Raw genomic sequence first — 26,397 nt, forward strand, 5'->3', positions numbered from 1 at the left:
CACTATTTCTCACCCATAGTGCACCTCTTTTAACCTGTGTCTCAACTATTTAGTATTCTGACAGCTGGAGGCTTGCAGTTCATTAATTAGACTATTAATGTTTGAGATGATCACAGTTGCTAGTATGTAGGAGCTAGAATTGTTTATGGAATTTGCAGGGCAGAATCTCCAAAATGACTAATAAATAATGAAATTAAACCCTTACTGAGATTAAAGGGGCAGTTTGACCTCACAAAGTCAATTTAAATGTGCTTTCTGAGTTACCAGTACCACTAAATTAATTAGCTACATACTTCCGAGAATTTCCCCAATTTGTCCGGGTATTGAAGGACATAATATATAATAAAGTCAGTTGATACTGAACTTGGATTTTTTTTCTATTCTCTGAAGGCTTAATTTAGAGTCACAATTTCCTAGACAAACACTACCAGACGTGCCTGCCTTATTCTTCAAATCTCAAAAGTTATTGAATTTGGTAAAGAAAAGAATGCATGCCATTATGAGGTATTTCAACCAAGAAAAAAAATGAATTTGCTTTGTCCTTTTCCCTCGATTTCTGTAGCAGTCTCATAAGTTCTGAAATGCAAATAGAGAACTAAAATTGTAGAACTTTTTCCATACTCAGAAGGCATCTGTGCGGATCTAATGGCATTTCACAAGCATTTCACGTAGCAATGAATGCCAAATCTGATGGGATCAGACCTGGTTTGAAACTATTCTTGCTGATCAGTTTCTAAAGCATTAGGTAGAAGAGTTCTAGCATGATTACAGAAATGAGAATCCTATTGCCTTCCTCTTTATATGGTACAAGGAGAATGAAAGCCAGCAAGTGTGAAGGAAAGTGCTTTGAAGTTGGGAAGTTTATGATATGTCTCCCTCTTTGGGTTCCTAGCATGCTTCAGAAATGACCACAAAATGCTTGGGCTAAAACTTTATGTTTACTTCATTACCGCAAAGTAAACATTTAAATTTACTGTCATTTATATTATTTCAATTGTTTTGAGCTTTAGAGAAAAGAAAGTGATAGGTGGGGAAGAAGGAAGACCAAACCACATCAAGTGGTGCTTTTTCCTAGAGTAATTAGCTTTATGTGGAGGTCTGAAAATCAAAGAAGATATATTTCCATTTCTTGCCTTTTGTAATTCTAATGATGTATTGACAGACAAGCAAGAGGAGATATGAGTACAGCAGTCCTCAGATGGTTCCGAAAAGCCATTTTTTTTTAAAGGAATTCCTTTATTTTTATTATTATTTTTTATTTATTTATTTATTTTTGGCTGTGTTGGGTCTTCGTTTCTGTGCAAGGGCTTTCTCTAGTTGCGGCAAGCGGGGGCCACTCTTCATCGCGGTGCGCGGGCCTCTCACTATCGCGGCCTCTCTTGTTGCGGAGCACAGGCTCCAGACGCGCAGGCTCAGTAGTTGTGGCTCACGGGCCTAGTTGCTCCGTGGCATGTGGGATCTTCCCGGACCAGGGCTTGAACCCGTGTCCCCTGCATTGGCAGGCAGACTCTCAACCACTGCGCCACCAGGGAAGCCCCGAAAAGCCATTTTTAAGGAGTGTTCTCACGGGATAAAGACTGCCCTCCATCAGCAACATGGCTTAAGAACAGCTATATTTTATTGGTTTAAGGTGCATATTTTTTTCACATTTTAAGATCCCCCGAATCAGGATTTGTTTTACAGCTGATAGCATTTTACAATTAATTGGCAGCCATTTTCTTCCATAGTAATACGTGAAGTAATGCAGCCTTATACAGTTTCGTTACGTTTGATGAAATATGGTATTTATTATAGTGCTTCCTTGAATGGCTTTCTCAGCTACCAGTGTGCTTGGTTGTTTCTGCCTTCAGTACAATGATTTGTAAAACTTTACTTCCCAGCTAAATACCACCTTTGAAGAAGTTTTGGGATTCCTGTGTACCCAACAATAGTTTAGGTGTTGGGAACGCAGGATTTAAAAAAGGAGAAGAACAAGTTTCCAACTGCAGATATTCTTCTAAGTAACTAAGAAGTGGTTCTCCTCTTTGTGCATGTGACCGTCAGAATGACACACACTTGCTGAGTGAATGTGGGAAACTAAAAGCAGTAGAGTAACCTCAGAAATGCCCTGTTAGGGATTACAGGCAACTTTTTCTTATACTTTCCTATTTTTCTGAATTTTTTTTTTTATAAATAAATGTTACTTTTTGTTGTTTAAATAGCAAATGCTACTTAACAGGATGGAGCCATCCTTGGGTCAAGACAATTAATCATAGTAGCGTTCTTTTTATTATATTTATTATCTAGTTGTATACTTTAATATGTACAGTTTATGTTACATCATGTATACCTTGATAAAGCTTTTTTTTTTAAGGAGTCGTAGTTGAAAAGACAATTCCTGTAATGGAAATTTGACACAGTGTGGTGTAAACATAAAGAAAGCAAATAAGTCCTTCTGAGATTCAGGAATATTTCAAAGAACAGGCAACCCTTGAGCTTTTTTGTTCTGAGCCTGGAAGGAAGAATGAAGTTTGCCAGGCAGAAAACAGAAAATGGCAGGACACACATCCCAGGGATGAGGACAGGCTATCGAGGCTTGAAGCACTCCCACACAGCAGTGGTGAAATGCCTTTCAGCCCTGAGTTCTCATAATTTGCATACACATCACCTCCTCTGCTGACTCACTGGACTCCCAGGCCCGGAAGGCAAGGGCTTTGTACCCTCACTTCTGTAACCCTTGAGGACCCAACAGAGAACCTAGCAGGCCTCCTTGAATGCTCCCAGAGGAGGCTGAAATGACAGTGCGCAGATGTGTTGAGCCACGCCCCCCAGGCATCTACTCAGGGGCGATATTCACAAAGGGAGAGAGAAGGCCTTTGAGACAGAAGCTGTAGGTGTAAGGGTGTCTGTCTGGATGGGGCAGCAGGGGACACAGAAGTGGAAAGGGCTTCAGTGCCTGGGGCTTGTGGCCCTCTGCTCTGAACCCAGCCTGGCTCTGGCTCGGTGAAGGATGAAGGCTCTGCACACTCTGTGCGGCCCCCAGGGTTTTGCAGCCAGCTGGGCAGGGCAGTAGTCCTTCGTGGGCCCTGTCTCCATTCATTCATTCTTTTATAGCTCTCGTGTATATTTCATATTAAATAGGACTTTTGCAAGGAAAGAGGATGTGAATTCCCAAGACAAAATTTAGCATTTCACTTTAATGGAAATAAAATCAGGTTCAATCACTGTTTACCTGATCAGTAACTGAACTCAGATACCACATGGTACTGGCTTTCTGCCATTTCAGATAAGTGGAAATCTGCAATAACCTTTCTATCCACCAATGTGAGATTGACAGCAGTTGTTCAGTGGCGTGTCCCTGCTGGGATGGTTGCCAGCCCCGTCTGCAGAAAGGTGGTGAGAGTGAAGGTACATTCAAAGGGAAGTGGGTTAGATTAAAAGTCAGTAATATAGGACACTTCCCTGGTGGTGCAGAGGTTAAGAATCCGCCTGCCAGTGCAGGGCACACAGGTTCAATCCCTGGTCTGGGAAGATCCCACATGCCGCGGAGCAACTAAGCCCGTGCGCCACAACTACTGAGCCTGCGCTCGTCCCAACTACTGAGCCCACATGCCACAACTACTGAAGCCCACGTGCCACAACTACTGAGCCCACGTGCCACAACTACGGAAGCCCACATGCCACAACTCCTGAAGCCCACGTGCCTAGAGCCCGTGCTCCACAGCAAGAGAAGCCACTGCAATGAGAAGCCCACGCACCACAATGAAGAGTAGCCCCCGCTCGCCTCAACTAGAGAAAGCCCATGTGTAGCAACGAAGACCCAGTGCAACCAAAAATAGATTAACTAATTAATTTTTAAAAAAAGGATTGAAAAGAAGGGCTCAAACAAGTACATGTGCATGTGTGCATGGTTACCAGGTACTGAGGAGAGGGGGAAATGGGGAAACACTGTCGAAAGGGTAAGGAATTTTACTTTGGAATGATAGAAATATTTTGCAACCTGATAGAGGTGGTGGTTTTGTACATTGTGACTGTATGAAGTGCCACTGAATTGTTCAATTCAAAGTGGTTAATTTTATGTTATATGAGTTTCACCTCAATAAATAAAACAAAAAGTCTGTAATACAACATAGAAGTGATTGTGATCTCTATTACCAGAACTGCTTAACAAACACGTAAATGTTTCTCATTACGGTAGCTGGTAGAGATTATGATCCGTGATTAGGTTCTGAATGACCAGTAATCCATCTCATATTCAACTTACATTTTGAAAGTCAAAATAAGAAAATTAATTGATATTTCTTGTTTTTCTTTTTTCTTTTCTTTTTTTTTTTTTTTTAGGACTCTCAGCTCACTTCTTCTGGACACAGTAATCCAAGTAAGAAGTTTCTCACTATAGCTTCATATGTGGGGCGGAGCGGGTGAGGAGGGGAGATGCATGCAATAGATAGTAGGTTTAAAAGAATTTCACTAAAAGAGAAAATCAAGTGGGGAAAGGAGGGCCATTTGTTCAAGTGCTACCCAAAATGGATAAGATGCATGGTGACCTTGAATGCTCCTCTCTCTTTTTATTCAAGGGAGGGAGGGCCAAAACATAAAATGGTGAATTTCAAACCAACCCTAGGAGGAAGGAACACCATCCTTTCTTAGAGTTGGCCTCTGGTATGTGTGAGGGGAAGAATTTTTAAAGGCAGCTAATGAGTTACCTAGATTGAAAGAAAATAGGTGGATAAAGAGATCAGAAGACCTTGTGATAAATGTCCTTAGAATCCATGAAGAAACCATGCCCTCTTCCAGGGAGAAACAGACTAAAGGGTCCAGGAAGGAATTTCGTTACTGAACCCAGTGTCTAATAAAACATGTGGGCTTCATCATCGAAGAGAGAATATCATTCCATGAAGTATTGTTTTAATTCTCTTCTTTGGCACTGTTAATTGGTATTAATGTTTTCTTGAGCATTAAATGTGCATAAACTACCCCATTCATGTCGTGAAAGCACACCCACGGAGACTGGGCTTTGTTAGTCTCCTGACCATCCAGTCGGCTGAGAGCATCCCTTGCAAATTTCAAAGCTCTGTTGGAACATGAAGATCACTCTGAGCCAGTAGATGTGTCTTAGGAACTGAGGCTCACCTACTGAGCATCTGTGAGGGCAGGAGGATTATGGAGAAAAGACATCCAGACAGATGCATTCGGAAGCCCCAGACTTTTAATGCATAGCTAGAGAAAGGTCATAGGCAATATCCCTAAGTTATCCCACCCTCTGTTGGAATTTGCTGTGAGCATTAGCACCAGGGAAGAGGTGAAATGCCAAGGGACTTGAAATCTATAGAAACTAATAAATGTAATAGTAAGGAAAGGAATCAGGAGATGCATGGTTAGGTCCACGAGGTGTGCAGGCATCAGCATCAAATGCCAAAGGCTAGAGAGTACGGAAGAATTGCCATTGCTTTCCTCACCATTTCTTTCCATTTGAATTTAAACCGTTCAGGGTAAAGGGAGGAGAAAATAGATATGATAGAATAAATGTACCTTCTCTCAGCTTGGAGTCTTTGACATAAAGAAGAACAAAGGAAACAGCTGTTCAGTCCCGTCTGTGTTCAGTCTCTTCTTTATGTATGCTATTTTATTTAATCCTAACCATAGCTGTGTGAAGTAGGCATTACATCTCCATTCTGCACATGATGAAAATGAGATTCTGCAGTTAGTAACTAACCCATTACCTTGACCCCCAAAATGTTGCTTCTGTCCCTTCAGTGTGAGATTGAATTCTTGTCCAAGATTTCTGTTTGCATCTGGCATATTTTTACAGCATGCCATAACTTTCACTTGCTGATACTACAATTGAGATTATGTAAAAGCAGACCTATCGTCTGTGGAATTGTGAGCGGCACTTGCATGGTGTGGTATAAATCCCTCTGGCATTTCATCACCTAAGGACATTTGTAATTGGTTTTCTCTTTTCTAGGGGTAAGGGGATTTTTTTTTCAAATAAATCCCCCCCCTCAAAACCAAGCACATCTATAAAAAGGTAATATCACTATTTAAAAATCATAGTGATGTGATATATATATACAATGGAATACTACTCAGCCATAAAAAAGAATGAAATAATGCCATTTGCAGCAACATGGATGGACCTAGAGATTATCATACAAAGTGAAATAAGTCAGAAAAATATCATATGATATCACTTACGTGTGGAATCTAAAATATGACACAAATGAACTTACTTACAAAACAGAAACAGACTCACAGACATAGAAAACAAACTTACGGTTACCAAAGGGGAAGGGGGGATAAATTAGGAGTTTGGGATTAGCAGATACAAACTACTATATATAAAATAGTTAAACAGCTAGGTCCTACTGTATATAGCACAGGGAACTATATTCAATATCTTGTAATAAACCATAATGGAAAATAAAAAAATAAAAATAAAAATCGGAGTGTCCTCTGTAGATTATAGCACATTGGAAATTTTAGGAGAGCTGGTCCCACCAGCATTTCCCGTGCTGTTTCTTGTATTTGGTTTGGAATCATTACAGTTTTGGGAATCATGACTCCAGTAAATATGTAGAAAATAGGAAAAAACTGTACTTCAGAGAAACAAAATGTGTAGTGATGGACTGACCTTCTCCACTTTAGGTCAGTCATTTTTATCTTTTTGAAATTAGAAAAACTAAATTGAATAGGTACTAAGAGAAAAGAGTGTATAAATTAAACAGAAAATTATTTTTTAATCCAAATCTTTTTAAAGAGAGCTACTTTAGCCAGTTTGCTGATTACCAATTAATTTAATTTAATATTATAAAATAGAAGCTAATTAAGTATTGAGAAACTTAAATATTAAAACAGGTGATGTATGTCTACAGTTTTTTAAAAGTGTGAGACTGTCCTGTTCAGGTGGCAGCCTGAGCATAAGCACTTCTTTCCCTCCCTTCAGAGTCTCCACTGAACTCACCATAAAGCAATAGTGATGGAAATAAATCCGTAACATCCCTGAAAACCAGAAATTCAGCTGAGTGTCTGGAGAATGGAGACTGGATAGGACCCTACTGCTGGATAGATAATCCTGGGCAGGGAAGGTCATGACCCAGAAAAAGAAAAAAGGAAGATAATGAACCAAACAGGAACAAGCTGTGGTGGTAGAGGGAATGTCCTTGGGAGCGCCAGGAGAGACTTGATTTCCTCTCAACCCCAACAGAGAAGAGGCGCGTGGGCTGTGCATAGTGATGGGAACATGGCCATTCTTCCACGCATTACTCCTCCACCGCTATCCTAGCGGGTTTTCGTACAGAGCTTTCAGTCTGGCTTTCCTCCGTCAAAAAACCAAACTACAAAAAAAAAAAACATAGTAATATTTGCTAAGAAAATGGACAGCTAACTAGAACTTCTAGCTGGGAGCTAGTACCTAAGAGAGAAGCAGAATAGATTCTGAGATAATACCACACCTTAAACATAGATATCTCTGATGGGCGGAGGGAGAGCCAACTTTTCTCAAGAAGGAAATAAACCGAAATGCTATATATACACCCAGAGTAAAGTACTTGCTATTTTTGTTGGGGAGTGAGAGAGCAGTCAGGGCTCCCAGCTTGTCTTGAGGCCTCTTTTCTCCTGAACCCTAAATGAAACCTTCCAGTTAACATACTCTGTCCACTTAGAAAGAGCCCTAAATCAGCCCTTCCCTACAGGGGAGACATATGTTAGCAAAATGGATCAATATACTAATATGGGGAATCCACGCCGGCACCTTTGTTAACCAGCCTGTTGTCATTCAAAGATGTGAATACATAACCCAGGAGCACCAAAGAGAAGGACTGACCCAGAGGAAATCTACTTAATTCAAGGAACAGAAGAAAAAAATTTCAAACGTAATTACAGTCTTCAGAAGGGTTTGAAATTATTTGCATCAAATAAAAAGACCAGATTGGTATGAAAAAGAAGCAGGTACAGAACAAATGAGCACTCTGGAATTAAAAATAGGGTTGACACAATTTAAAAACTTAATAGATAATAGCTGAAGTCTGAAGTCTGGAATATAAGGTTGAAAACTTTTTTTCTGAATATAAAGCAAAAGTCAGATGGAAAATATGAAAGGAAGTTAAGTTACATGGAAGATTAGTTAGGGTGGAAAGGTCAAATCCAGCTAGTAGGAATACCAGAAAAAGAAAATGGATAAGAATTAATAATAATAGAAATAGAATTCCTAAGGAAATGAGCACTTATTGTCAAAAACACTTATGTACAATGAAACAAGAGCAAGGAAAAAGAACAGACAGCAGAGAATTAGAGAGACCTGCAAGGACTTCAGATATTGGAATTACCAAGCCCAGAATATAACGTTAAGAGTGCTTACTTTAATTTACAGAAATGAGAGAATTGAAAATATGATAAAGAACAAAAACATTTGAAAATGTACTAATCAGAACCTCTAGAAGTTAGAAAATAATAACGGAAATTAAAATTTCTTTGGTCAGGTTTAACAGCAGATTACACATAGGTGAAGAAAAAGTAATGAATCAGGAAACTGAACTTAAGAAATTATCTAGAATGCAGCCTAGAGAGATAGAAATCGAAAATATGAAAAGGAAGTTAACAAACCTGGAGTATAAAGTGAGAAGGCCTAACATATATTTAACTAGAATTCCAGAAAAAGATAAGGGAACAGAGGGAATATTAAAGGAGATGATGGCTGAAAATATTCCAGAATTGAAAGACACTAACCCATAGATTCAAGAAACCCAATGAATCTTAAGCAGGATAAATAAAAAGAAGTCCACCCTAGACGTATTATAGTTAAACTGCAATCCACACAGGTAAAGAAAAAATTCTTAAAATACCCTTAATAATTTCAAAGAAGTAACAATTAAACTTCCAGTTGACTTCTCAACAGCAGCCGTGTATCTGGAAATTGACAAGGTGATTCTCAAATTTATTTGATAGAACAAGGGACCAAAAATAACTCAGACACTCCTTAAGAAGAACCAGGTTGGAGCCTTGCCTTACTAATATTATTATATGAATGAATGAATGAGTGAATGAATGAATAAATGTTTTAGCTAAATAATGAAGATAATAATAAATTGAGCAATGAAACAGATATAAAGGACCCAGAAACATACCACAGATTTATGAAAACTAGATTCATGTCAGAGCTAACAATGTAGATCAATGGGGAAAGAATGGGCTTCTTAATAGATAGTACCAGAATAATTGGTTATCTATAGGGGAAAAAAAGGAAACTAACTCCCACCTGACATCATATACAGAAACTACTCCAGGTATTTGTAGAAGACCTAAATGTGAACAGTAAAATTATACACTTTCAAAAGGTAATAGAGAACATCTTTCTGATGTATTTCTTAAGTAGAACACCGAAAAAGTGTCAAATAAAGGAAAGTGGCAGATTTTTATGAGGAGATGTTGCACAGCAGTGAGGGTGAATGAACCAAAGCTATGCACATCACACTGGCTGAATCTAAAAGTCATATCATTGAATGATAGAAGTAATCCCAGAAGAATGCCTACACTATGATTGCATTCATATGAAATTCAAAATCAGGAAAAACTAAAGACTGTTTTATTTACAAATTCATGGTGGCAGAAACTGTCAAGAAAAGGAGAATGATTAACACAAAAATCCATTGCTAGCTAGCTTGGCTGGAATAGGACACAAGCTCAGGAGGCTTCTGGGTTATTTCTTGTCAATGTCCCATTTCTGGGCCTGGAAGGTGTTTTTACAGTTAACTCATTTTACTTTTTAAAAACTGTATGTAAACATTTTTGTACACATTACATGCATGCTCTATTGAATTTCTCTTTAGGAAAAGCATAGCCTTTACTTGAGACAAATGAACCTGTGCCATGATGAGATAGAAGAATGAGAATCCATTTGACATAAATACTGGGAACCCTTGCCTTCATTCAAGTGTAGTGGCGGTCCCTCTGTACAGGTCCAGTCCCTCTTCTGTTCCTTAGAGACTAATATTTATGTTGTTATAATATTGTAAATTCCGTTATTCATGTATAATTTTTCTCATGGCCTATGGGCAATTCCCAAAATTAAATTATTGATTAAATTAATATTAATGAGGATGACTCATTAATAGTTACTGAACAGAATATAAATATTTTAAATCTTGGCTATGCAGGAGGAAAGGTATAGCTGTGCATAGTGGGATGTGAGTTGCCTCACTTTGCATAGTATAAAAGAAAAGGTACTGTCAGAAGTTGTTTAATCAAAAACTGGTTAAATTTATTCAAAGTTAAAATACGCACTAGACATTAAAGTATAATAGAACTAACAAAAATTTTAAGCAGAAGGGAGGTGGTAGTATAAGTATATTAAATATCTTATCTCTCATTTTTCATATCAGAAATTATTACGTACTGTCTGAAGTTGATTCATCTAGAAATAAGCATATTACTTAGCTTAATAGTTGCAGGGCTAACAGGACTAATGACGAAAGTAAGCAGAGTCGTTACCTTTTCTCTACTGTTCAGTTTTCTTTTCTTTACCGTGAGCACAGATTACTTTTACTATAAAGTGGTAGCACAGCAAAACTTGCCTTCGAAGCAGAATGCAGCCTAGGTCTATTCTGATTTCCTTTTCATAGCGCTACTTATGGTACTCCAGCAGTGCAGTCATTTTCAGTTGAAGGGGCGTGAATTAGATATTATCTATGTTTCCAGACAGACTGCTCGACATAAAAGTCCTTGGTAGATTTATAGGATTAAACGTGTAGCTACTGTAATTTTTTAAGTGACCTATTGGAGGCATCAAGCTGTTTCATACCTTAACTTGTATACCATCTCAGTGGTATGTGTACCTTTTTCCTCTTTTCCCAATGTAGCGTGGAACACTGCATTAATGATAGGTCATCAGACAGAAGACATATACTGAGCATGTAATATATGTTTGGTACTGTGGAAGACTCAGGTAGACAAATATGGAGCGTCAAGTTGAAAGTGTACATGTAATATACATATACACACACATATGTATTTATATGTGAGTATGAATATATACATTTTCTTTCTATGGCTCATTTTTTTCTCTCTTTCTCTCTTTAATTATATTTCCACCTGCAAAATGACCACACTGCACCTGAGCCTATCTCTTATGCCCAGTGTCTTAAAGATCAATGCAGGTTCCTTCCCTAGGAGAGCAGTGTTGAATCTATCATGAAAACAGCTGGAATAATCAGGACGAACCCCCAACACTCCTCATTGGCGGCGGAAAGGAAACGTCTCCTGAGCACCCAACTGAAAAATCCCTTACTGAGAATTTCTTCCAGTTCGCATTCATCATTTTCCCTCGGGTCCTGATAAAGAGCCTGTGATTCTCCGTGGCTTGTGCACATAGACACTTCAAGTTAACGTCAGAAATTACATCACCTAAAATTTCCAGATCTTGGGGAGAATTTTGTGTTTCGTTCTTTCTGAAGGGCAAACATAGTTTTACTTCCTGACTCCATCCTGCGTTTACTTTTCCCCAAAAAGGTTAATTCATGATCAGCTGAGAGCACTCGTTCCCCGACTGTTCATAAATGCCCAGTTTGGCTCCGCTGCGTCCTTCCTGTTTGCCAGAACCTGTTCTGTTTTCCCTGTTGCCACAACATAAGTGCTGCTAAGAGCAGAGATAATCAGCTGCAGCTTTGCCCCTGTGCCGATCCGGCTCCCGATCCCTGCAGCCCCCAGATCCCATGTGCAATAAGGCCTCTGTCCTCTCAGCCCACGGGTTATCTGGCAGCATTGTTGGTCAAGGTAAAACATATTTATTCAGACATCCAAACAATGTCTTCATGTATCATATTGATTTCCTTTTCTTTAATGACGTAAGTTGTTTAGAAATGTTTACTGTTGCCTGGGCTTCTGAGCCTGCTGCTTACATTGCTGATGGTGATTGGATGTGGGGTAACTTCTGGCAGCTACAGACCAGGGAACGTAACCAATTTCTCCAAAGTAAAGGGGAAAAAACAGATCGCTATGTTTGAGAAAAATTAAACCTCCATTTAGTTTTATCTTAGGTAATGCAGGTGTTACAACTCTGTACTTTAGGATTCTGGCAGGAATTGTGGTTTCTCATTGGAAAAGTGATTTTGGAAAGTACTAAGCTTATTTTCTAGCACAAAAGCCAGTTGACAAGGTCTTGCATGTCTCCTAAGTGAGTTTACAACAAACCTGGCCTGGAAGACAAAATATATTATGAACATACAAGCTTTAAAGCAAGTTTATTAATTCTCTGCCTCTATTTTTACTTCAGCATGGTTTCCCACGTGCTGGGACTGTGTCAGTGTTTGCTATTCAGGCAGTTAAAATAGATGTTGTGACTTTTTCACAAGGTGACTGTCCCTCACGGATGCCCCGGCAGTGTGTAGACACACATTAGCACAGAGTGACATCTGAGACAGATGTATGCACTATATATCACTGTCTTCTTTCTCTCACAACCGTTTTGTTTGAAAGAACAAAAAGGAAAAGAAATTATAAAGTTTACTTTTGAGTTCAGTTTGGACAATATCTTCAGAATGTGTTCATCATGTAATTTAGGGGGTCATTCCCAAGCCTCGGTGTCAATAAGCTAATGGCTACAGCTGACAGAAGGGGCTTGGTACAGGACATAGGCCTGAAGCCCTAAACAGCAGACTGGGGGATTCTGTGAGGTCTCCAGGCCTGACTTGAAAGAGCAAAGCAAAGCAAGTTGCCACCATCAGGCCCATCTCTTGCAACTAATAACCTTCTCTGGGGTATGTTAAACTATCAGCACTACATAACCAGCCTAACTAACCACAGCTAACTCACAATGGCAGTCATGACCCTTCCTCCATCCCCTAGCCTCAAGAAAATAAAAAGAAGTGCCTTACAATACAAGGATGTATGGTTTCAAACCATCAATGGTCGAGGATCTAAGAATTACATTATGTCAATTGCAAGAGGAATTTGCCCTTTAAAACTACAAAAAACGAACTGGTTCCAGGCTCCCTTCATTAAAACCCATTCAATCCTCGGTGACCACAGACGGCAGAAACATTTCTTTAACTAGTCTCTCAGATGGCCAGGAAGGATTTCTGATTTATATCTTATTCTGCAATCACAGGGTGACCCCAGAACCTGCTGCTGGGGCTCTCTGTGGGGTGTAATTCTTGGGAATCTTATAAGCTAGGGTGCAACCTCAGTATTGTGTAAAATTCTCTCCTCCAAGGTCTTTTGCCACCTGACCTGGTTTAGCTTGTGTTAGCAGAAGGGATCAGAATTCAAAACGCCTTGCATCTAGAATGCTAATGGGGTTAATTTCCTTAAGTTTTCTGTAAAAGAAGTAGAAGGAAACAGGTTCCATCTGTAAGGTATTCATCTTTTGGCAGGGTCTCCACTCTGAGCCTCTGGTCGTTTGCAAACAGCTCCTTAGTACCTATTCACAGATCCTTGCCTGGGCCATTGTATTACAAAGAAGAAATTATTTTGCAAACCCGGTTCTTGGACAATAAAAAAGATGTTTAAAAAGCCTCCTGCTGCACATTTTGAATGATTGTTAGTAAGAGTGTGGAAATATATTGAATGTCTCTTAAATCTTACAGGCTGTAACGCTCACATGTTGGTATTTTCTTCCTTTTTAAGAGAAAGGTGATGCTGAGACAGGGAGTCCAGACAATGGCACATCGAATACATCGTAAGTCTGTTTCCTGTTTCTATCCCGAGATGACTGTTCTTTAATATGCTTATAATATGAAACAGCGCAAATATCTTGTTATAGTAACAATAATAATGGAAAGAAGCCTGTGGTTCTCTTTCTCATGATAATGCGTTTTTAAATGCTTTTGGGTGCAGATGCATTTTGAGGTCTTTCTTATGCTTTAGCCCAGTAAGAGTCATCTTGCAAACACAAGGCTCCTCTTCAGAAAGTACAAATGTAGTGAGATTTGACGGTATTACTTTGGCAGGGGGAGGGGAGGAAAGCTTTTGGAATTTGCTTGGCAACTTCCGTCACCGTCATAAATAATTAGAGAACTTTTCACACATACTAGGAGATAGTCTGTCCTGCACACCTGGGAAGTACCAGTGTCATTTTAAAGCCTGCCCTTTGCAACCACACCTCTGAATTATGTGAAATATACAATTATAGATATCTCTGGACCCTCAAGGGTTGGTTCATATTTTTGAGTTAACAAACGCAGTTTTAAAAAGATAAGAAAAGGCTCTTTTAAAACATGTTCTTCACTCTACGTTTTGTCTTTTTCCTCTCAATACTCAAGCAATCCAAAAAATGTTCTGACGATTAATTCGATACCAAATTTATACGCCAAAGTTTACATAATTCACAAGCTAACAAATTATTTTCGCTCCATAGGAATTAGTAACAGGTTTACTCCTTAAAAATCATTATTTTTTATCATTTCTGAGGAGTTAAATGTGTTTTCTTATTATAAGACAGTTTTGTGCACGTATCTATATTTGGACCAGTGGTCTTATTACTAAGCATTTAAAGTGCTATTCATTAGAAATGACAGCTTACGACATAACATTATTGAGTGTATTTGTCCAAGATCTGTTTCTCAATCTAGGAAGAGCCTTTGGCTTACATAGGATGGCTATTTGTTTCATAAAGGTTATGATTACATGTTTCTTAAGATGTTACCCTAAAAGTTCAAAATAGTTCCATTATCATGATTTCTAATGATATAATGAATGTGACTGGTTTTAAATGGTTAAAATATTACTAATTTTTAAATTTTTGATTGTAAAATATAGTAGGAGAAGGGTTTTAATGCCATCTGGAGGCATTCTAGAGAACTGAAAAGGGTAGAATCATTTAAATATGTAGTTCTTTTGAGCAGTGTTTGAGACTAGATAAGAATTTATGCAACTAGAATGTCAACTATTTGGGAGTAAGTTATATTTTTTATAAATAATTTTATAAAAGTGTTAATTACTGTAGAAACAACAATTTTTCAAATTCTCATTAACAGATCATCTTAAAAACAGGCAAAGGAGCGTACAAAATATTTTGGAAAGCTGCTAGCATCCTGCATTTACTTTTTTCAAATTTAAAATCACATTCAGTGGCCTCCGATTTTGTTAATACAGTTTGATGTGCCGCTAAAGTTCTCCTCCCCTTATACATCTCCGAAAAGTCCATTCTCTAAAAGAATTGGTTTCCATAACTCATTACCTTATCAAAATAAATATGTTGTCCGAGGAATTATTTTTAAACCCTCTGGAGATTTGCGAACAGTGAAAGTTTGAAGCATCACCCCACATTCTTGTCTCTTTGAGCAAAGCAGACTTAGTCATCCATCTCATATCCTGCCTCTTGAACTAGAAATAGCAGAAATAAAGCCTGAGGCTGCAAGTATCCCTCTTAAAAGTGGAGAATTCTAAACTTGATCCTCCCAAAGAACCTTCTAACCGTGGTCTGTTATAATTAGGCAAGAGGAGCAGCTCATTATGAATAAAGGGCAGGGCCTCAGGATGCCTTAGACTTGGGTAGCATTTTACAGTGTCTGTGTGGTATCCTATCTGAGCTTTATCTATGCAGACAGATAGGTAAGACAATATCCTTATTTCATATATAAGGAATCTAAGGATCAGAAAAGTCATTCAACTTAAGTGAAAAAATTGGGACACACATCTTTGGATATTGAGCTTTTTTGGCCATTTACCATACTGAGGGGTCAGTGGATCTTAGGAGACAAAACAAAGTCATGAGTCAGAACCAAGGAGAAAAATGGGGACCCATTTATTTGTTAAGTGGTAAGTGTATTAGTTTGCTAGGGCTGCTGTAACAAAGTAGCATAGACTGGGTCCCTTAAACAACAGAAATTGATTGTCTCAGTTCTGGAGGCTAGAAGGCCAAGATCAGTCATTAGGGTTTGTTTCTTCTGTGAAAGAAGGATCAATTCCAGACCTTGTTCGTTGTTTTGTAGATAAACATCTTCTCCCTGTGTTTCTTCACATCATCTTCCTTCTCTGCATGTCTCTCTGTCCAAATTTCCCCTTTTTATAAAAATACTAGTTATGTCGGATTATGGCCCACCCTAATGTTCTCATTTTAACTTGATTACCCCGTGAAGATGCTATCTGAAAATAAAATCACATTCTGAAATACTGGAGGTTAGGACTTCAACATATGGATTTTGAGAGGACACTCAACATTAAGGGTCAGAGCAATCAAAATGATTTAGAAGCCAGGTCAGGAGAATCAGGAATATACAGATGCCAGAAGATGGAACAAGGTGATAAAACAGACCAAAAATTATGAGCTCCATGGAAACCAAAGAGGTGAAGGGGAGCTGAAAACTGTAAATAACATACACACAGGCACTAGGAAAGATACCTCTTCCACATTTGTGGTTTGGTGGGACAGACTTGGCTTCAGTAATGCCTATTCATCCCTCTGTCTGTATAGTTCCATGATCTGTGAGTCATTTAAAGCCATTTTTTGGTTTTAAATTGTAGTATAAAATTGAGAGTATCCAGACAGCTCATTTTCTGAAAAAGCATCTTTTCTCACTAGCCTCTTTTAAAAACGAGAGATTAACATTATTTGCAATGGCCAAGACATGGAAGCAACCTAAGGGTTCACTGATGGATGAATGGATAAAGAAAATGTGGTATCTGTATGCAGTGGAATATTATTCAGCCATAGAGGGAAATCCTGCTACTTGTGACAACATGGATTGACCTTGAGGGCATCATCCTAAGTGAAATAAGTCAGACAGAGAAAAACAAATACCATATGACCTCATTTGTATGTAACATCTTAAAAAAAAAAAAAAAAAGAGCTCATAGATACAGAGAACAGATTGGTAGCCTCCAGAGGCTGGGGGTGGGGAGGGGCAAAATGGGTGAAGGTGGTCAAAATGTACAGACTTCTAGTTATAAAATAAATAAGTCCTGGGGATGTAATATACATCATGGTGACTATAGTTAATAATACTGTATTAAATATGTGAAGGTTGCTAAGAGTAAATCTTAAAAGTTCTCATCACGAGAAAAAAAATTTGTAACTATGTGTGATGATAGAAGTCAACCAGACTTATGTTTTGCAATATATACATATATGGAATCATTATGTTGTACACCTGATGCTAATAAATAAATAAATAAAAGCAGGAGGTTAATCATGATACATTTTAGATAGCAATTGCCTGGTAAGAAAGAGTAGTCTGGGTAACACCTGAGGATCCCTTCAGGATATATTATTTAATGGTCCTATGAGTATTCATAAAGATGAGAGGTGCAATTTATTCTTCACACACACACACATACACACACACACCCACACATAAATTAAAAATTTTGTGATAGAGTTCCAGTTGTCTCAATGATAGAGAAGCTTATATTGGATTAAATCTCCTGCAGATAACTATTAAAAACTCTGGATGAAATATTTTCTAAAAAGCAAAACTATTTGAAGACACTAGAGGCTGATCAAAAGAAGGCAGAAATGTTGGCAATTTGATCCTTGAGAGGAAGAATTGGAATGCATGAGACCTACATTTATACAGCTTCTCTCCTGAGGGCACTCCCCATTCCACAAAGAGTAACTACAACTCAAGGCCACAGTCATATATTCTTGAAGTGTATGAGGATGGAGTTGAAGGCTGCCAGAGTGGCTGGGATTTAAGGGAAGAAATTCCAGAAAGGAGGCAGCCATAGAGAAGAGAGTTCCACTTCTGTATATAAATTCTCCTCCATGCTTGGGTGACTTCTAAACTGCATAGGTATGGGAGAAAAGCCAATGAACCCAGTGGAAAACAATAGCTAGAGAGCTGAAAAGCTGAGCAGAGATTTCAGTAGCTGCCTACTGCCTACAAAGATTGCCTGTAGAGTTTGGAATTTGAATCTCACCCAAGTTATAGGGACTTGGCAAACACTTAGGTTTTTGTCTGAACCCTCAGAAAGGCCTCGCCTTAAGAATAAAGGATTCATCCTAAAACTAAGGACAAAACCAAAGTAGATCATAACAAAGTGTAATCCTAAGCATTCACAAGTTCAGCTAGTAATTTGTCTGAAACAAAAAATATTAACACTCTTTAAAGGAATAAAACAGATCTAGAGCCTCTATTACATGTCATTCATAATATTTATTATCTAATCAAAAATTAACAGATATGTATAGAAATAGGAAATTGTTATCCATAATCAAGAAAAAAAGTAATTGCTATAATAGAACTTGAAGTAACCTAAATGTTGGAATTTTCAGACAATAACTTTAAAGCAGGTATGGAAATATATTCAAGAATATAAAGGAAAACATGGTCATAATAATTGAAAGAAGAAGACTCTCAGCAGGGAAATGGAAATGATTAAGAAGAACCAAGTGAAAATTCTGGAACTGAAAAGTGAAATATCTGAAACGAAAATTTCACTGGATAGCCTTAGTGAAGAATGGAAATGACCAAATAAAGGGTAAGTAAATTTAAAGTCAGATCAATAAGCATTATCCAATATGAAGAACAGTGAGAATGAAGATTAAAAACAATAAACAGAACCTCAGTGAATTATAGGACAATATCAAGTAGTATAATATACATGTAATTGGGGTCTGAGAAGGAGAGGACAGAAAAAACAGATCAGAAAAAAATATTCAAAGAAGTAATGGCTGAAAGCATCCCAAACTGGCTGAACACATTAACTTAAAAATGCAAGAAGCTCAACAAATCCTAAGCAGGATAAATAAAAATAAAACCACACCTTGAAACATTACAGTAAAATTGCTAAAACCTATATTAAAGATAAAGAGAAAAATCTTGAACATTGCCAGAGATAAATGACATATTATGTAAAAGATAACAGTGACGCAGTTAATCAAAGGATTCCCACCACCAACTACGGAGGCTAGAATATAATGCAAAGACATCTTTAAAGTGCTGGAAGACAAAATAAAAACAATAAATTTAAAAAAAAATAAAGAACTTTATCAAGCTAGAATTCTAAATCTGGCAAAAATATCCTTCAAAACAAGGTGAAATAAAGACATTTTTGGTTTTTCAAAATCTGAGAGAATTTATTCCCAGAAGGCCTGCACTACAATCAGTGATAAAGGAAATTTGTCAAGCTGAAGGGGAATAATATCAGGAGGAAGTTCAGACCTACACGAAGGAAGTATTTCCAGGAAATGATAAATATATATGTAAATATAAAAGATTATGTAATGTAAAAAACAAGATACTCTTTTATGGGACTTATGATGTATGTAGATGTAAAATGTATGACAAAGATACCACAAAGGATAAGAGAGGGCAAATGGAATTGCATGACTCTAAGATTCTTAACATTTTATGTGAAGTGATATAATATTAAATCCAAGTAGACTGGCAATAAGTTAAGGATGCATAGTATAATAACCAGAAAAACCACAAAAAAAAAAACCAAAAAAAGCATAAATGTCATTGGAGGGATTAAAATAAAATACCAAAATAAATTAGATTTGAAAGACTGCCTACTGTCTATAAGATATACAATTTAAGTATAAAAACACAATAGATTGAAGCCAGAAGAGGAAAAGATAGACTGTGTAAACAGTAAGCATAAGAAAGCTAGTGTGACACTATTAAACTACCAAACAGACTTCTATATATGTATTTTTTTTTAATTAATTAATTAATTTATTTATTTATGGCTGTGTTGGGTCTTCGTTTCTGTGCGAGGGCTTTCTCTAGTTGCGGCGAGCAGGGGCCACTCTTCATCGCGGTGCGTGGGCCTCTCACTATCGTGGCCTCTCTTGTTGCAGAGCACAGGCCCCAGACGTGCAGGCTCAGTAATTGTGGCTCACGGGCCCAGCTGCTCCACGACATGTGGGATCTTCCCAGACCAGGGCTCGAACCCATGTCCCCTGCATTGGCAGGCAGACTCTCAACCGCTGCGCCACCAGGGAAGCCCCAAACAGACTTCTAGACAAAGAGTATTAGAAAAGGTAAAAAGAACATTTTATCATGCTAAAAAGGTCAGTTAATGAGGAAAACAGACCAGTCATAAATATGTACTTATTTACTAAGAGATCATCAAAATACGTGAAACAAAAACTGACAGAACAACAATAATAGAGATTTTTAACATCCATTTCTTCAGTAATCAGTAGAAAAATTAAACAAAATATTAGGAAGTATATAGAATATTTGAACATTATCAACCACTTTGACCTAATTGACATTTATAAAACACTACACCCGACTGGTGCAAGATATGCAATCTTATCAAGTACACATGAAGCAAGACCTTACTGTGCACAATAAAAGACATATCGATAAATTCCATATGATTAAAATCTTGCAGAATGTGTTCTGTGATCACAGCATGGTTATATTATAAGTCAATAGCAATGAAATTCTAGAAAATGCCTAATACTTGAAAGTTAAATAACATTTCTAAATAGTTTTTGAGTTAAAATAAATCACAAAGGAAATTAGAAAATAATTTTAACTGAATGAAAATGCATGTACAGTTTATGAAAATTTATAGGCTTTGCTAAAACAATACACATAACAAAAAAGAAATGTATAGCTTTACATGACTAGAAAAGAACAAAGTTGAACATCAGTAATGTATGTTTCCACTTTACGAAGCTAGAAAGGAAGAATAAATTAAACCCAAATCATTAGGAAGAAGTACATAATAAAGATAGGAATACAAATTTTTAAACAATAGAGAAAATTAATAAAGCCAAAATTTAGTTCTTTTAAAAATTTAGTAAAATTAACAAAACACTAACAGGTCTAATCACGGAAGAGAGGAGGGAAACATAAATCACCAACATTAGCAAAGAAAGAGTGGGTATCACTATATAGCCTACAGAAGTTTAAACAATAGTAACTGGATATTATGAACTACCTTCTGCTAATTAATTTGACAACTTAGATGAAACAGTCAATTTCCTTGAAAAATACAGTTACCATAAGTAACTTACCGTAACTGCCACATGAAGAAATAGAATATCTGAATGACCCTATTGCTATTAAAGAAATTGAATTTGTAATCAAAACTTTTCCACAAAGAAAATTCCTCCAGAGCCGGGTGGTTTCACTGGTAAATTCCATCAAAACTTAAATAAGAAATATTTTTACCAATGAAACACCGATAAATGAACTGCTAGTCTTATACAAACTCCTTCAGAAAATAGAAGAGGAAGAAAAACTACCCAATTCATTGTATAAGGCCAGTATAACCTTGATACCAAAATCTGACATAAACCTTATAAGAAAAGAAAATTGTAATCCAATATCTCTTATAAACACTAAAAAATCCTTAACAAAACATTAGCATATATGTTCCAGTGATATATGAAAAAGACATTATTCATTATAACTAAGTAGGGTTTATCACAGGAATGAATGGTTGGCTTAATGTTAGAAGAAAAATTAACGTAATCCACCGTATTAATAGAATGAAAGAGAAAAACCATATGATCCTCTAAATAAATGAAGGCAAAGTGTTTGACATGATTCAACACCCATCCATGATTTTTAAAACTCTCAGCAAACTAGTACAAGAAGGGAACTTATTTAATCTGACAAAGGGCATCTACCCCCAAACCTACTGCTAACGTCATATTTAATGGTGAAATACCAAACACTTTCCTCCTAAGATCAAGAACATAGCAGTAATGTCTGCATTTATCACTTCTATTCAGTGTTGTAGTTCTAGTCAGTACAATAAGGCAAGAAAAAGAAATAATAGGCATAAAGATTGAAAAATCTTTGGGAAAAATCTTTATGAATGATCGTTTATAGAGAAAATCCTAAGAAATTTAATAAACAACTACTAGAACCAATAAATGAATTTATCAGGGTCAGTTTGCAAAAATCAGTTGTGTTTCTAATAGCACTAAACAATTGCAAAATGAAATTTAAAAAGCAGTCCCATTTACAATGATATAAAATACTTAATAAATTTAGCAAAAGACATATAAGACTTGTACACTGAAAGCTATTAAACCTTGATGAGAGAAATTTTTGACTTAAATGGAGAGATGTTCATAAATTGGAAGGCTCATAATGTTAATATGTCAGTTCTTCTCATAATGACATACAGATACAACACAGTGTTGATCAGAAGGCCAATAGGGCACTTTTCTAGAAAATGACAAGTTGATTCTAAAATTTTTATAGAAAAGCAAGGGTCCGAGGTCACCAAAACAGTCTTGAAGAAGAGCAGAGTTGGAGGCCTTACAGTACCTGATTTCAAGACTTACTGTAAAACTAAAGTAATTAAGGTAGTGTGGCATTGACATGGACAGACAAAGAAATCAGTGGAACAAAACAGAGTCTAGAAATAGACCCACACATGTATGGTCAACTGATTTTTGACAAAGACAAGTCTTCAACAAATGGTGCTGGAGGAACTACTGGGGGAAAATCTGAATCTCACTCAAGACACAATTGAGATGGATCACAGACCTCCATATACAGGCCAAAACTATAAAGCTTCTAAAGGAAAACATTGGACAATATCTTCACAACCTGCAGTGATTTCTTACAGAAATCACAAAACCACAGAAAAGAAAAGAAAACCCCAATGAACTGGATTTCATCAAAATTCACAACATCTGGTCATCAAAATGACAAGGCAAGACACAAACTGGGAGAATATACTTGCAATACATATATCTGACAAATACTTTGTATCCAGAATGTATAAGGAACTCTGACAATTCCATAACAAAATGATAAAGACACAAATTTTTTAAATGGGCAAAGCCTCGAACAGACAAAGAAGATATACAAATGTCCAGTCAGGAATTGAAAACATGCATTTTACTAATAATATTCATCTTCAGGGAAATGCAAATTAAAGCCACAATGAGATACCACTATACACCCACTAGAATGACTAAAATTGAAAAGACCAACAACACCAAATAGGAGATATGAAGCAATGGGAACCCTAGTGCATCGCTGATGGGAGCATAAAATGGCATAACCATTTTTAAAAACTGTTCCTTTTACACACATTTATTGCATTTCCCAGCAATTAGGCACACACTTATTACTAGATCCAGCAATTCCATTTGTAATTATTAGCATGGGAAGAAAAGAGAAACATATGTCCTTTAAAAGATTAGTACAAGAATTTTAATAGCGGCTTTATTCTTGATAGTCGAAAACTGGAAACAACCCCAATATACATCAGCTGGTAAATGGATAAACAATCTTGGTATACTGGAATACTTTCCAATATATTGGAAACATAATGGAATACTTCTAATAAAAAACAAATTCCCCAACTTGATCTATAGATTCAATGCAATCTGAATCAAAATTCCAGAAAGGTATTTTGTGGATATCAACAAACTGATTTTAAAGTCTCAGTGGAAAAGCAAAAGACATAGAATAGCCAATACAGTATTGAAGGAGAAGAACAAAGTTGGAGGACTGACTCTACCCAACTTCAAGACTTACTATAAAGCTACGGTGTTGGCGAAAGAATAGATAAGTAGATCAGTGGAACAGAATAGAGAGCCCAGAAATAGACGCACATAAATATAGTCAACTGATCTTTGACAAAGGATCAAGGACAATACAATGGACAAAGATGGTCTTTTCAACAAATGGTGGTAGAACACTGCATATCCACATGCAAAAAAATGAATCTAGACACAGACCTTACACCCCTCACTAAAATTAACCCAAAATGGATCACAGACCTAAATGTAAAACACAAAACTATAAAACTCCTAAAAGATACCATAGAAGAAAACCTACATGACCTTGACTATGGTGATGACTTTTTAGAGCAAGTGACTAAGGTAGTGCCTGCAGAGGAAGAGCAGACTGAGATCCTGTTAGATTGTCATTTTCACTAGGAAAGTTCTAGGAATAAGGAGCAAATGGAGATTTCCAAGATACAACGAAGACCGCAATTTCGCAGGGTCACTGTGCTTGCTTAATCCAGATTTGCCCACCACTGGTAAATCCACGCTTAAGTCAGAGGTCAAAAGCATAGGCTTGTAGAAAACTCCTAACAGAGGACCTGTCTGCATTTGAACAAAGTAACTATTACTTTAAAGAATAAATGAAGATTCAAAAATGACCTTCATAAATTAAGGAAATTGGATTAAACACAAATAGTTAAACTTCTAGAAGAAAAAGAAATTAACAAAATGAAGCAGAAGGAAATGGTCTACCAGGTGTGCACATTGTGCAGTAAAAGACTTGGAAACTGCTATAAGCTCAAACTGAATTAGAGCAACCCATGAAATCTTATTTCTCCCAAGTTAATGTAGTAGTTGGAAGTAATATATGGAAAGTGCCCATTACCTAGTAGGCACTCAGTAAATACTTATTACTGCTATTTAATAGGATTCATGATTTAGAAAAGATAGAAAACAACCCTATCTCTGCAGTTGGTACAGATCAGAGCTTAATGAGAATTTTCATCTCTCCTTTAAAAAAGGTGACATGCTTAGAAAGGGTTAAGTTTACAAAGGTCTTCTAGTGAAGCCGGAGCTGTGAAGAAGGCAGAGTGGTCAGTCTTCTCCAGAAATGTCAGTCGGAATGAGCTCTTCTCCCAGCCTTCAGACAATAGGACCAGAGGCCAGCAGTGCATGGCTTTACCTCTCCCCAAAGGAGAATGCATAGCCAGGAGGTGGCTGGAGAATTCACCTCCACCACTGACTTCTAATTTTAAATGTCTTGGAAGACTTGGATATCACTGACTGATGGAACAGAGTGGGTCTAGGTGATGCCCAAAGCTCCTTTCCAGGTGTCTGATGTGCACCTGTGAGTCATTTACAAAGGTGAAAGGTGAAGCGTGTTTATATCAATGAAAAGTATTTACCTCCATCAGTTCAGGCTGCTGTAACAAACCGCTATAGACGAGGTGGCTTATAAACAGCAGAAATTTCTCTCTCATAGTTTTGGAGCCTAGGAAGTCTCGGATCAAGGTGCTGGCAGATTCCGTGTCTGGCCCACTTCCTGGTTTGCAGATGGCCATCTTCTTGCTGTGTCCTCACATGGCAAAGAGTGGAGAGGGGAGAAGCAAGTTCTTTCGTGTCTCTTCTTATAAGGGCATTAATCCCATTCGTGACGGTTCTACCCTCATGACTAATTACCTCCCAAAGACCCAGCTCCTAATACCATCACGATGGGGGGTTAGAATCTCAACATATAAGTTTGGGCGGAGGGGAACACAAACATTCAGTCCATAGTTATTTATTAAAAATATCTTACGCCCATTGTAGAATTATCTTAGAAAATGTTAAATACGGAGGAAAAATATACAGAGGAACAATAATGTGCTAAACATATAAAGAAATCTATCACTTATGCATGTGCTTTTAATAATAAGATTATACAAACTGATCATATAATAGGTTTTGGAATTTGAGAGATCAAAGTCGACTTGAGAACTGTTACCAAAAGATGTTTTTTTTTTTTTCAGAGAAGTTTAAAACCTTCCTGATATTTATTTTGGCCATAGCGATGCGTGTCTAAAATGATGAACTCTGACTGTTCTTTTAGCCCACGAGGTACCTTCCCCAGAGACTTCCTTTCCGTATCTGTTTAAGTAATTTGCCAGGCTCCTGTCTGCTAGGAAAATGAGAAATCTAGTATAGACACTTGGCCTAGAGAAAATTGGCCAGATCCCATTTCTCCAACTCTTAGACACTAAGAATAAAAAATAACGTAGGAAGGGTCTCTAGGGCTCCTTGGACCCCCTTGTTATGTAGATGAATAAATTAGACCGAAGGCCTTTGAGAGGTATGTCTTGTCCAGTGGATAAGGAGGGAAGGCCTTGACCCAGCCTTCCAAGACCAACAAGTCCAGCTGGGGCTGGGCACCATTGCTGAAGGAAAAGAGAGGTGAGGAGGCTGTCAGTTTTACCTGAAAAGGAAATTATATGTTGCTGTTGTGTTGGTTATACCGTCAGATTAAAACAGCAAACAAATCCAGGAATGTAGATTGGAAATTATGCCATCACAGAACAAGACTGCAAACCTTATCTTCCATGTTCGTACACCAGACTGGAAGGCCCATGGTCCCAGAGGTCCCATAGAAGAAAATTCTTCAGCAAAACTAGGAGGTCTGTTCCCCTCTCTTGTTTTGTTTCCCTAGACTGATGCTTTCTCTTTCCTCTACACCTGGACTCCATCCAAACATACCTCTCCTCAAGGTGTCATCTAGGTCAGCGTTTCTCAAGCTTTTTTGGGGGTAATTTAAAGGGTTTTAATTTTAATTGTGATAAAATATGCATAGCATAAAACGTATAGTCTTAACCATCTCTAAGTGTGCAGTTCAGGGGCATTAAGTACATTCACATTGTTGTGGCTACCATCACCATGAAGTATTCCCAGAACTCTTGATCTTCTCAAACTGAAACTCTGTCCCCATTAATAGGCCAAATTAATAAATTGCCATAGCTAGTAACTCTCCATTTCCTCCTCTCTCCAGCCCCTGGCAACCACTACTCTGCTTT

The 26,397-nt window shown here is 37.5% G+C and overlaps 1 protein-coding gene across 4 annotated transcripts in view; it reads left to right on the plus strand.

The window, feature by feature from the left end:
- AFF3 (ALF transcription elongation factor 3) overlaps positions 1–26,397 on the plus strand; it is a 557,646-nt gene that overhangs the window by 365,511 nt on the left and 165,738 nt on the right. For all 4 annotated transcript variants that reach the window (XM_082427229.1, XM_082427230.1, XM_082427231.1 and 1 more), the window contains 2 exons: positions 4,321–4,357; positions 13,600–13,651. In XM_082427229.1, coding sequence (XP_082283355.1) covers positions 4,321–4,357; positions 13,600–13,651 — 89 coding nt within the window. The remainder of the gene's footprint in view (positions 1–4,320; positions 4,358–13,599; positions 13,652–26,397) is intronic.

The sequence above is a fragment of the Balaenoptera physalus genome (assembly GCF_965194825.1).
Source record: "Balaenoptera physalus genome assembly, chromosome: 15".
NCBI classification, from domain to species: Eukaryota; Metazoa; Chordata; class Mammalia; order Artiodactyla; family Balaenopteridae; genus Balaenoptera; species Balaenoptera physalus.